General features: G+C 41.7%; 1 protein-coding gene across 3 annotated transcripts in view; it reads right to left on the bottom strand.

The window, feature by feature from the left end:
• Nucleotides 1–13,720, bottom strand: part of efr3a (EFR3 homolog A) — a 143,394-nt gene that overhangs the window by 80,708 nt on the left and 48,966 nt on the right. For all 3 annotated transcript variants that reach the window (XM_084008810.1, XM_084008809.1, XM_084008811.1), the window contains 3 exons: nt 7,050–7,126; nt 5,176–5,303; nt 2,961–3,111 (listed from right to left, as the gene is read on the bottom strand). In XM_084008810.1, the coding sequence (XP_083864936.1) occupies nt 2,961–3,111; nt 5,176–5,303; nt 7,050–7,126 (356 nt within the window). The remainder of the gene's footprint in view (nt 1–2,960; nt 3,112–5,175; nt 5,304–7,049; nt 7,127–13,720) is intronic.

Genomic DNA, 13,720 nt, shown 5'->3' with positions numbered 1-13,720 from the left:
AAATAGAAACGCTGTTCTGTTGTAAAAGTTACATTAAAAGGTGATAAATGGTGCAGGCTTCTAATGAATAAGTCATTCTTAGATTGATTAGGAAACCTACAGTCTACAAAAGAATGATTTATCGCCTCCACCCACCAGGTTATTTTCCACTGTTAGTCAGCAGAGTATCTCAAAAGTTACTGCAGAGATTTCATTTTGGTGGAAAGTTTGTTTAGATGTGAATGTGGAACCCACAGCGCCACCGTTTGGTTGTTCATAAGACGTATTCAATTAAGGTATGATCCTTAATTGAACACCTTTTTCCTATATGAAGCTCTTCATGTCTTGCTTGGTGATGATGGAAAACAATACTGGAAAATATGCTTTTTGATTAAAAAAATAAAAATGTCAAAGACCAGCCTGAGAGTTCTGTTTTGTGCTCCAAAAAACCATGAGAAGCTAAAGAAAATAAACTGTTTATATCAAAGTATCTTTTTTATTCTGCAACTATGGAAATGTGTCTGTTACAACAAAGTGTTTGAATTCCCTGCAGCTCTGCCTGCTCCATAGCAATGGGGACTGAGGCTGGTGGCGATTGTGGAGCCATCCATCACATTAAAGTGGCAGACACTTAAAGTAGAGGTGATTCAAATGGATGGCTATAACAAAAACCACAAGCATTAAGGTCATTTACAAAAAAAAAGAAAAGAAAAAGAAAACGATCACCGAGCTCCTTCCCCTCAACTTCGTGGTTTTATCACGGGCACCGTCACCATCTTTCTTTTTTTCCTTATTTTCCACCGGTGTTTTCTTTTCCTTGGTTGTTTTGGACCTCCTGGTTTCGTTTTTTAACAAGGAATTGGAAGCTTGTTGATACTTCCCTCCCCCTCCCCCCTGTGATAGTGGAACGACCCGAGGGGGGAGGGGCTGTGTGTGCACGAACAACAGGCTCTACGTGAACGTAGAGGCGTACTTTTTTTTCTAAAACCGGATGATTTATGTTGTTCTATCGGAGCATAGTGTCAGCTTCAGTGAATATGATCAAAACAATGTTGCTGACTGGGACTTTAAGGCAAATTAAATATAGACCTGAAGACCATTTCTTCCATTTTGTAAACTGAAAGCAGTCTCACGCAAGAAAAACAGATTTTCGTCATTGTGAGAAATGTGCACAGAAATGCATGATAACAGATTTTGCAGACCCCTGCGGAGCATGTGTGTGGGGGCATTTCCGGATGGACCTTGATTTTAGCAGAAAAATATGTTAGACCAATGTAATCCTTTGTTCCAGGTGATGTCATACTTCCAGATGTAGCTGCGGGTAGCTTGCTGCCAAAATGGATGAAAGTCTTTTCAATCAGCCCAATATTGTACGAGAACCACAGCGACGATGGAGAAGGGGATTGTCGTCTTGCAGAGCTACCAAACCACGACTTTGGACTTTTTACAAATTTGATTACTCGGCATATCTGGGACTTCACAACACGAACAAAGCAGCAATTGTTGCGATTTCAGCCATGACTGACCAAACCTCGTCGGTGTACATGGAGGTAAGCCCCGCCTCCTCTCTGGTGCGTTGCGCGAGTGATGCAAATAAATACAACTGATATGTGGTTAAGATCATCTGAATAAGCAGTTGGTTGAACTGACTGGACATGAAGCGTTTGATGATGATGATGACTGGGTTCTTCAGCCCACTGTGAGCAGCACCACAGAGGAGTATCCACAAAAGCCCAAATGTGTGACGTTAGTAAGCCACAGCCCGGCATCCACCGCTTCAACAACATCGCTGTAATGTGTTGAGCTCTTGGTGCCGCTCCGCACACATCTCAACAACAACAAACTCTTTACAGAGATAATTACTCAACGGAGGAAAACACAAGCACTCCGTTTTTCTCCGACGTTAAATGGAGCGTCTTGCTGGCTCCACGAGGGAAGTTTAATGAACGTGGCTCTCACCAAAAGGCGTTGTGTGTACGGCAGTCGACAAGCGACCTACCTGTCGCCGCATCCCCTCTCCTCCTCTGTCTGACTCTAAATACCACACATTAATAATGCAACGCCTTTCACATCCAAACCTACGGCTCCGTTTCCTGCTCAGATGAACCGCCAACAATGGCGAGGAGGACGGGCTCCGAATAGAAGCCATGAAGAAGAAGGGAATAAAAAAAAACAAGTAATTTTGGTTCACCTTCAGAAGACTTGGAAGGAGAAATGGGGCTGACATTTGCTAGCGGCTTATTGGGCCAAATAATAATTAGTCTTTCACAGGATACGGTAAAGGGCCATTTCCACTGCCAGGGTAAAAGTTAAATGAGGTATTTAACCGGCAACTTCCACCTCTGGGCTGCAGCTGAGCAATGTGTTTTATGTTCCGCTGCTGAATTGTAGCATTATGGTAATTTTTGGTTCGGCTGCAGACGGGGTTCTCTCATTTTGAATCAACAACTGGAACAAATACAGCACCTGAACTAAAACTACTTTGTGCAAAAATAATAAGTCAATTCAAGTGTAAGAGACTGCTATGTAGCTTAGGTGCTATACATCGGAGGAAAGTAGTCTTTTTGATAAACAAGAACACATAAAGAGTATAACAATGTTAGGGACACTTCAGAATGATGGAAAAGCAGTGCAGACTTTAAATGCAGCATATTACAGAGAGAATGAATTATCATACATTAAAATTTAAAACCAACCTTCCTTTAGCCTCCAATCATGGATGGAAGGGAAAAAATAGCTTTCTTATCTATTTTCTTTGCCACCAATCAGTTGATAAAACACAATCTATTTCAAACTTCTATCATTTCACATCTTCACTTCATTTTTCAATTTAAATATTGACTTATTAAATATATATATATATATATATATATATATATACACATGTGTGTGTGTGTGTTTGAATGCACCGACAACATATAGCCATGACCATGAAAGATTCTGCCATTGTGCTGCTGTACTTGCTGAGGGTTTGGTCTTACCGAGTTGGTCCCCAGGACCTGCAGGTCTGGTTCCCTGGACTCCAGCAGCTTGGCCACCATCTGCAGGAAACTCTCCACAAAGGGTTTGATGCTCTGAGAGTGACAGGCCATGAGCAGCTGGTCCAGAGCCTCCATGGCTATCACCACGTTCCTGCATACAGGAGGGGGGCGGGGCTAGTTCAGCATCACAGAGTTTTAAAACTTCTTCTGCAACTTTGCAGATTTACAAAAAAAAAAAAAAAAAACACACACACAAAAGGGTTGAGAGGTCAAAGATCAGGTACATAACATTCTGTACAGGTCAACTATTTAAATCAGGATTTTTCTGTCCAATGCTGCAATTGTGATATTCTTTTCTATAAACTAAAAAATGAATTCTACTCAGTCAGCTGCAAGTCTAATTATACAGTTAATATAATCAGCATGACTATTCATCCAGAGACTCAACACTGTTGCCAAGATTATTATTTTAATATTTTGGACATTAGCCAACTCCCAGTCCCAAGTCCCAGTTAACTAAATGTATTTAACTGCAGCCGGTGGAAAGCCTTAACGTCTCCAATTAGAAGCCATGAAATACAATATATTGGTTTCTTGTGCAAGGTCACCTAAGATTGTTTTGGGGGTTCTCAGCACAAAACAATGCCAATGGAAGGTTAATTGGGATCCTTGGGAACACATCCACCTGACTATGCAACGCCCAGAGCTGGTGGGGAAGTTTTAAATATTGAGAAAGAACTGGTGGGTTTTTCCTAAACCTAACTTTGATTTTGTAGCTTACTGTCGTCCCGGGTGACATCATAGTGCAGGCCTGAACAATAGTCTCCAATACACTCGTTTAAAAGTTGTGCCAAGCTACACAAAAAAAAAAAAAAAGGAGGAAAATTCCCGTCCATGCACATGAATCACTAGATTTCACTGTCTTGAAGAAGAGATTTAATATAGAACAGTGTTTTCCTCATAATGTCCCATTCACAATATTGATGACGGCTGAATAACAATACCATATTGGTGCAAAGATTGATACTTCATGAGCAAGAATTCACAGAAGTAGAAATTGACTGGAATCAGTTGGAGTTGTTGGTTTGCGCCATCTGGGAAGAAAATCTGAACACAGTTTTGGGGCGTTGAGTAAGACGAGCATGCGACCCGTCACTTGGTTGGATGGACCGAGGGTTTGATGACAGCTTCTGGGAATTCAAAAAATAAAACACAGCCAATCAAACGACTCCTGACGTTATAATTGCTGTATTGATTTGGTGCTGCCAGTGTTCTTTTAGAAATCCATCAGGGAGATTTTTTTGCCTTTCAACTCATTTTAATTACTTTCCAGGAGCAGAAAGCGCTGAGAGGTTCACGGAAATGGGAATGGAAAACCTTTCATATCAAAGAGCCCATTCTGTTTGTTCTGATGAGTTTAACTTTTTTTTTCAACAGCTTCCTCTGCGTTGTGTCGTTAAAGAGCTCTCAACCCATCTTACCTGTTTCCTATTGTCAAGTGAGGGACATGTTACATGTTATACATTTCTATGGGAAAAAGCCAAAGATGCTGATAATAAGACGCAATGGGTCTACCTGGGAGGCCACTGTTCCTGTCTCATATGAAACCAACACTTTATGTGGACTTATTATAACTTACATAACGTGCTGCGCTTGCTTCACGCATGTAACAGGCATTCTTATTTTAACCAGAAAAAACAAACACAGGACTTTTGTCCAGAAGACCAGTGTTGGAGTCCCGTGTAAAACTAAAAGTTTCATTCATAAGACAAACGTGTGTGGAATGTTCTATTGTGTATTATATCATGTTCAATCAGTTCCAAGTGGGCTCAAAACATACAGAACATGGATATTTTCCCTACCCTTCTCTTACTTTTGCTCATATTGCAGGAAGCAGCACCTCTCCCTCTATATGAGAGGAAGGATAACGTTGCCATGGAGTCAGCGAGTAGCTCAGAGCTTCATCTCAGCCCTTTTTTTTTATTTGGCCATCAGTTGTTTCTTTTTATCGGACCTGTATCAATCCTGTTTGGTTGAAAACATGGATCCCACAGAAATTTTAATGTGAGACAAGATGGGAAGTGACAATGTTCTGACCTTTATCCTGAAGAGACATCAGAAAAAAACTGATGAGATATTGGATGGATTTCTGTTTCTTTCTTTTGCAAAAGAAAGAAACAGAAAAAGAACACTCGAGGTGGAATGAGCGTCTCACCCGTAGCGGTGTCGCACCACGTCTCTGCTCAGCCGCTCGGCCAGGTACGCTCCGATCCGGTCCAGTTTCTCTGGAGCCGACACGGCGTAGAAGGTCAGCTTCTCCATGTCAGATTTACTGAGGCCATCCTGAAGACAAACACAAGGCGGTCCAGATTCAATTACTCACTAGAGCACCGGATGTGGATTGATCCACTGCTGAAAATAGTCCCCAACTCATGCACTATTTCAGCGAGCGGCTGTTGGAGGAAATTGCAGAGCCTTTAAAAAAAAAACATGAAACTGTATTTACTGTTTGCATATAATACATATACACATATACATACATGTTTTATTTACACTAGTCACTTGAATGTCATGGAAGATAAAAAAACAAAAAACAAATTGACCATCATGTATTTGCATTTACATCTCACTTTCACATCTGAGGGTCAGATGTCTGAAACAAAAGCTACGTTCCATCTGGTTCTACGTAGAGGCCCTGTATCACATGTTGTTTACAACTTTTTATTTTGTATCTATTTATTTTGGGGGGGGTGTGTGTGATAGGATTGTCATCCACTGAAAACATGTTGGTCCACCGGTGTAGAATGACTCTTCCTCTGAATGGGAAAGAGTCAGTTCTTTCTAGATGAACAGCCCTTTTGGAGTCTTCATGGCGCTGTAAATGAGGACAGACAGCCGATAGAAACACATGACTGCCAGGTGTCATACGTGAAGATGAAGAGGAGGGAGCTCATTCGAGAGCAGCTCTCCTCTGAGTGTTTTCAGCTCCTCGAGGCTCTCAGCAAGCCGTAATTAAATTGACAAGGTCTCGACCACTCCAGCTTTTCGTCTCCCGCTCCACCTGTTTGCTTACACCCAAGGCCCCTCAGAAGTTATTGTTGGGAGGCTGACAGTTAAAAGAATGAATTAAAACCCCTTCCCTGTGTATGAGACACACCACGTACACATGGAGCGGATTAATTAACAGGGGTTGAGGCATCAAACGGGTGATAATAACTTGTCGTGGTCTTGTTGTCAAAGCTGTGTCACATTTAATAATCATCTTCATCACAGACAGAAGGGTCCATGCGACTCTGTGGCCCTTCATTATTGCTGTGTTGTGTCTAGGAAGCTCTGTGGTGATGGAAGTGTCACTGGGTCTCCACAGCAATCTCAACGCCATGGTAACAACCGAACACGGTGCTCATGTGCTGCTAACGGCTCACACTGTGACCAGCGTATTCTGGCAGTGTAGCAGCAGTGATACTCAGGCTCATTTACGAGGAACGCTTTCTCGTCTTCCTTACTTTTGCATTGAATTAACATAGGGCTGTTCGATTTTGCCCAAAAATAAAATCACGATTTTCTTCTATCAAAATCCGATTTTCGATTACGATTACGATTATTTTGTGAAATGACAAAAGGCAAAGAAATGATTTCAAATATGCTGTTTTTTATTGAACTTTTTTGCAAATAATTTCCCCATTGGGATTTGAGGGCAAACATTGCTCTTATTAAACAAAAAATCCCTCAAGGGATTAATATAAAGAACGATTAATGAACTTTTGCCATCTGGCTTTGCTCCATGTTATCTTCTTGTAGACCTCTTGTAAACAAAAAAAACAATCCTTTTGGGATTAAGAGAAAAACCTCACTTTCACATGTATCTTAAGGTGTGTCCATTAAACAAAAATGAATGAATAAAGTGCAGAACTTTAACTTAACTAAAAAATTGATTTTCACGTTTTTAACATCGTCGTAACTACAAAATCGCGATTACGATTTAAAATTGATTAATCGAACAGGCCTAAATGACCATTCCAAACGTTAAATTCACACTTGAGTGGAAATATTTCAATTATTTATCATTTAATTGCGGACGTGACTTACTTTGGGGTCCTCAGGGAAGATGTTGTCCACCAGGCGTTTGTACCTCGGCCTCAGCGGCCCACAGCAGCCACACACTCCTGCAACAAACACAGTGATGACATGAGGATTAGCAAAGGTCACGCTGGCCTCCTGACATTCTCCAGTCGACTGCAGCCGTCAGGTCTGACTGAAGGAAATGTGCATCAGGCAAAGACTGCAAGAAGTCTAGAGATGTGGAAATTGTGCCTTTGAGGTTTTATTATTCCCTCACAGACAGCTGCTCTGGAAAACTGAGATTGAAAACCATTTAATCATTTAATTAGGAGCCGTTTACATCCCCAACTCCGGCAGAAGAGCTCAGCATCACCACTTTGACCCGATGAATGAAGGAAGCAGCTTGTGGTGCCACAAATGGCTGTAAAACCGATTTCCATTCTCTCCCTCGGAATCATGTCGAGCTCCGAGGGGCTGAAAAACATCCAAACTTACTCTGGATTCAAGACATGGCAGCGATAGGTCGTCTCGTATTGACCGCCATGAATTGATATTACCAGCAGCGGCCTCCGAGTCAATAAGAAGTGGTGAGTCATCAGAGTCGAGGCTGGGTGGCGTGGGGTGAATAAGTTAAAGTCACAGCAGGCCGTTCAACCATCGAGAAACTCCACTGAGGAGAGTCTGACCGTGGTGAGTTCACTGACATTTGAATAAAATAGTGCATTTGGAAAAATCTAAATGGAAAAACAATAAATAGATAAAAATGTGTGTTTTGGTCTAGTTTACTCCTCCAAGGTCGATACCATCAACTCATCCTGGGCCCCGTCTAAAGACGGCACCACAGACAGGAAGATCTCGCCCCGCCCTGGCCACGTTACTCTCACTCCAGTTCCAGTAAAACCACTAGAAAAAACGCAAACTGTGTTCAGATTGGTGAATGTTCATTCCCGAGTCCTTCAGTGAAATGTCAGTGCGTTTGAGCCTGAAGGACCGGCGGACCGCGACCGAAAGGTCACAGTGGCGTTCAGCTCCTCCGACAGACGATCGATGAGGAAAGCCGACGCATCAGATGCCAAACTCCATCAGATGAAACATGCCGGCCGGACGAAAGGCAAAGATTCTCAACTTGTGCCTTCATAAAAACAAGATATCCTGTTATGAATGTTGCAATGGTAGAAAACTCAACAATAACCCCAACTGAATAAAACGGAGATTTAACCGTCTCTAACTAGAGAGAATAACCAAACCCTAAAAATAGAAACATTTACGATGTCTGATCACTTTAGTATTAACAACCGTACAGAAGCCCTGAGAGGCAAGTGGGAGGAAGTCCATCTGGTTATACATATTCTCCATCTGATCTGATTGTTTTCTTCTCTGTTTTTATGATTTAAGAACAGTTGGGTAAAGACTGTTTGGATCTCATCTCATTGTCAAGATCATTTTTCTAAATTTGTTTTTTGTGTATCTCTGAAAACAGATGGAAAAAGGTTTTGGTATTTTCTAAACACATTTTTTTTGTTCATCTATGAAAACAAGTGGGGAAAAAAAAGGTTTTGGCAGGATCATGTTCTTGTTGTAATACTTGGTTCAGCCACAAGGGGCTGAGGTGCACCACCCCTGTGTTCTGAATAGGACTAAAAGCATTCACACAACCTAAGTGACACATAACTGTCATGTCTTTCTTTTGACTTCAATATTTAAACGAGCGCTAAGTTGCTGCTGGAAAACATTTATGAAATTGGGTGGTTGCATCCAAACGGCCATGTTTTTTCACCCATTATAAACACAGATTTAGAAAATGGATCACCAGATTTGTTTATCTCCTCACATGCCTTTCAGGGCTTCCATACATTCTGACTGTTTAAATAACTTACTGATGATGTACAGTCAGTGAGAGTGAACGTTACAGATGGGTAACATTTTTAATGAAAAGATATCAGCATGAACCTTAGATTTTTAAAAATATGCAACAAAAGCTACGTTCCATCTGGTTCTACGTCGAGGCCCTTCCTCAGCATGACCTGTCAGAGTCAGCTCTCCCTCGTCAGACTCAGAAAATAAACTTCAGGAACTTCATTTCCCAGGAGCCCCTACTCCAGTTTATGTAAGATCAAGGGTAACCTGGGAGCTTGTGTAAAGGCGTCTCAGGCGATTCACACGTGGGTCACCTTGACACCTCTAGAGCTAACGTGAAGCACAGTTCAATGGCGGGGGGAGGGGAGGGATCCTGGAGATTAATCAGCTTCATTACTGCTCATACTAAACGGCCGGTCACCGAGGCAACCTTAGAGCAGTGGCTTTAAAGCGCTCGTTATGGATCCTGCAATTAGCTGCCCGATTATGGCGAGGAGCGGCGGGGGAGCTGCTGAGTGAGTACTGGTGTGACCAGTCAGGTTTGTTAAAAGAATTTTCCCGTAAACGAATAAATTCACCCAAGGAGGAGATCGGAGACATAAGTAAAGTCGACGTCTGACTTTAATCTTGTACAAGAGGAGCAGTTACATTGCAACAACGTGTGAGGATGCTACAGAGGAAGTGCTCCAATCACTGTTGTGACTTGAGTCTTTTAAAAGGCACAGGAGATAACGCGTCACTGACAGTTAACCTTCATGTAGAACAAGACATCATGACTACCAGGCCTCTGATAACATTTAGGTCAGCCATGGGGAGACTAAAGTAATAAACAGTTCAACACATAAAGCTGTAACCTGAACAAAGAAAACTTTAAGACATGAGGTTATACAAAATTCTTATAACAAGGTTTAATGGGATTCAGCTCAGAGGGTGAAGATGGGAGGAACGGCCTTCACATGCTGAGGACAAGGAAGTCCACTGACCCTCCTTCTGGTCTTATGTGGACCACACAGCACACAAAGCTTAAACAAGGATTCCTGGAAGAACGAGTCCAGACTTGACACTTAAATGTCACCGGCCCGATCAGATAAGTTCCGTGGTCAAAGGAGCTGCAGTTAAACCGTGGATGAACACATTTCCTGTACATTCTTCACAATAAAAGCTGCAATAAAAGAAGCAACACTAATCCATTAATAAACACATTTTCCTAGTTCTTCACAATAAATCCCCCCATGACTCTACTGCTTTCCTTCCTCTTCCATTATGAGTAGACTTGTTTTATTGAAGAGAAACCGCTAATATATTTCCGCTAGAAAACGTTCCTCCAAGTTAACACAAGTCAACATTAACAGGACTCAGCCAGCAGGTCTCAGCTGGGCTCCAGACCCGGATCTCTTCCCCTTTGGTCCCTTCGCTCTCCTCAGGAGAGTAATCCGATGACGGAGCCCTACGTTTGATAAAATGTCCCGATTGAGCCGACATGCTGTCCACACCTCACTGAGATCAGAACTCAACGTGAGCCAGACCACCTCGGCATGTGGTCCGGATCCGATCTGGAGCGTACAGACAGTTAATGCGTCCTGGCATGATGGGATAAGAAACGTCGCTTGAAGAAAGAGCCTCAGAATTGCTTTTGGAACTTGACTTAAAATCAGCCGGTAACAGCTGGTTATCACAGACACCAAAAAGACCACAGGAGATATTAATCATTACATTTTACACAAGAAGCGTTATGTGCAGCCTTATCAAATATATTTTTCTTCTTATCCCTGTTGTGTATATTTGCTGTCCGTACTTATTCAGTACGTTTACTTGGAATCTGTTTTCATACCTGCTGATTTATTTTTCAAAAGTAACGTTTTTCAGCAGAGTAAATGCCTTGTTTACAATGTACGTGTATGTTAAAATTATGGTTATGGCTGATAAACCAGCAATTAAAAAAAAAAAGTTAAACATCAAGATACTTTTCAAGAATAGACTGCTTTCCTCATTCAGCTTATTTTCACGGCAGTTCGTCAAAAAGTCACAAATTGCAAAAAAAGAAAAAGATGCCGTGAGGAGCAGCATGAAGAAACTGGACAATAAATGTTATTTTTAGGTTGTTTTTTTTACAAAATAAAACCGTCCTGCTCATGGATGGTTTCAGACAAACATGTCTGGATCAATAATGCCACATTTCTACTTAGAGCACTTAATTATTACATTAGCTGATGAGTCTCATTTCTCTTTCAACATCCAGAGGTAATGGACCCTCAGTGGAACACAGGGTGACTGTCTGAAAGAGGCCACATTGACTAATCCAATTATCAGCCATTAAGAGTCCATTTGTTTGTCTGTTGAACTAGTTCAAGATCTCCATCGTTTTCTCGGCCGCTCTCCGACACTCGGGATGCTCTCAAAGCTCTTTTACAGTAACGGAGACTAACGTTTCTTGCAATGATTTCAATTCCAGTGATTTAAGTGCGTTGGAGTCGGCCCAGGAGTCTGAACGGCGCTGCCATGCGGCTGTTTGCTGGAGGGAAAGTTAACAGAATGTGAGATATGAGCAGTAACAACAGTTAGGATGCAGATGATCCCTCTGGCAATATGGTGTCACTTTACAGGATGAAAACAAAGACGTAAGTCGACGATGTGAAGCAACCGGAACCCGGTTCAGGCTCGATCATCCAGCTGCATGCAGACAAAGAAGAAACAAGCTACTCCGTCGCTGCTTCGTAAACACTGAACAAAACGTCTTCTCGGCATGAATCCGGCAGCGACCTTGTTGTTTGTGATAGTTTGTTTTACTCAGAGTTTGGTTTAGTCTCTGTATGAAACATAAGATACTAGCTCCAGAAGACCATAGACCATTACTGATTCACTGACGAGTGACGACACGAGGAGAATCTCAACGCTGATTGGCTTTGCGTCACACACACATTTGTCGCTCAAGATGAAATACACCAGTTTGTAATGTTATGGTTAATGTCTGCCTCCTTTTACTTTGATTTCATCTTCAGCAGACAGGCTTCAAAACGGCAGCTAAATCTGGAAAAAAACGGATATCAGCAAGAAGTGAATCAGCTTGTTGTTAATTGGGGCTCAATCCAACGCTGCTGAATGTTTCAGAGAATAGAAGACGGGTACGTTTGTGAAAAGCAGCTTTACACTGAAAACTGTAAAAGGCCCCTTGAAGCACCTTATCCCCACTACAGCAGCCAGACCTGCTAATCTCCACATTTTAACCTTGACACTCAAAAAGGTCAAGATGCATATGAATGCAGACACACACACACACACACACACACACACACACACGACCGGCTCCTGCTGCGCGGGGCGTTCAGGGACAGCAGATGGATCGGCCCCAGGACAGAGCTGCAGAGACGGAGGTGATATGATGACTTGCTATTTCCATCCTCATTATTCTGCATCTGATTCGCTCTTCCACAGCCACTCAGGGTGAAAATTAATCAGACTCTATGGGAGTTTGTATTCGTGTCATGTGTGAACAAATATGGCTGAATACTGAATATGTTTTGTGCTTAATCTCTGCATATCAGCCTGAACAATGTTAAATTGATCTTTAAAAGAATAGTTGCAAAATTGAATTTCGGACAATAGGAGCTGTTACATTTTTGCGGCTGAAAATTATCACTTACAAATTATGTACCGAATGATTGTCGGGAAATTAAAAGTTTTTTTTTTCGCAAAATATAAACATGAAACTGGTTTAATGCTGAAAGATAGTAATCGTAATTTTTTTTGTTTGAGTGTATGATATTAAACAAAAAAAAAAGTAAGATATTAAACTAAAAAAGACAATATGACATGCTTCAAAACATGCAACGAATTACATTATGCTAAAATACAAAATAACGATATGCTACAACAAAAGTAGGAAATTACGCAACAAAATGAAAAGTAAGACATTATGCTACAACACAAAAGTTAGGTTTAGGCAACAAAAACACAAAAAAGGTGAACAACATGTCATTTAACGTTTTAATTTACTTTGTTTGTCCACCACAACATGGACAATTCATGTCTGTGTACATGAAACACATTCGGGCTGTAAATTTATGAATGAAAAATGCGTATCTCACAGCTTTTTTCAGGTGAGATCCTTCTACTTCGGTTGATTTTTTATTAATTGTAAATTAGATTTGTGGATTCTGGACCGTTGGTTGGCTAAAACAAGCTAATCTGAAGACGCTACGTTGAGCTGTGGAGACTTCTGGCACAGACCGGACATATTTCCTGCATTCATCCCCCGCTGACTTGTTTGTTTGTGCCGAGGCACCGGTGGCATAAAATGAATGACAGCTCCTCCAAATTACATTAAAACCCATTCTGGCTAAGAGCATCAGGGCTTCAATACAGTAATAGAGGCGATGCATCAATTTGAACGTCCAGCTATAGATCTGCAAAGAAGGCTGCATAATCACGGGGAGCAGAGAGGGCCTCAGATCCAGAGATTGTGGTGGTCACACGGCCTGATAAATTACACCACAACACAACTAACTCAGCTGGCTGAGAAGAGGCCATTACAGAGGATCAGATCCATCATCCTGCTGCCCAAACACAAAGGCAGAGAGGAATTAATAAAATGCTAACGCTTACACAACCACCGCTGTCACGCGTACAGAGATATCATTAGAAATATGACCCCAACAGGAGATTCACACCCTTGGAAGGTGTTTTTTCCCCTGCCAATATGTTTAAATCTATATTCGGCATATGTATCTACAATGTCTCGTTAACGCTTTCATCAGAGTTGCATGTTGGGTAAAGATTATTCATCACGGAGGAGACTCGGCCCCGACTGGCACCTGAGCAGAGTACTAACGCAATCTTTATTT

The sequence above is a fragment of the Eutrigla gurnardus genome (assembly GCF_963514095.1).
Source record: "Eutrigla gurnardus genome assembly, chromosome: 4".
Taxonomy (NCBI): Eukaryota; Metazoa; Chordata; class Actinopteri; order Perciformes; family Triglidae; genus Eutrigla; species Eutrigla gurnardus.
Note: the sequence above shows the minus strand (reverse complement) of the source record. Positions and strands in the feature narration are given on the sequence as shown.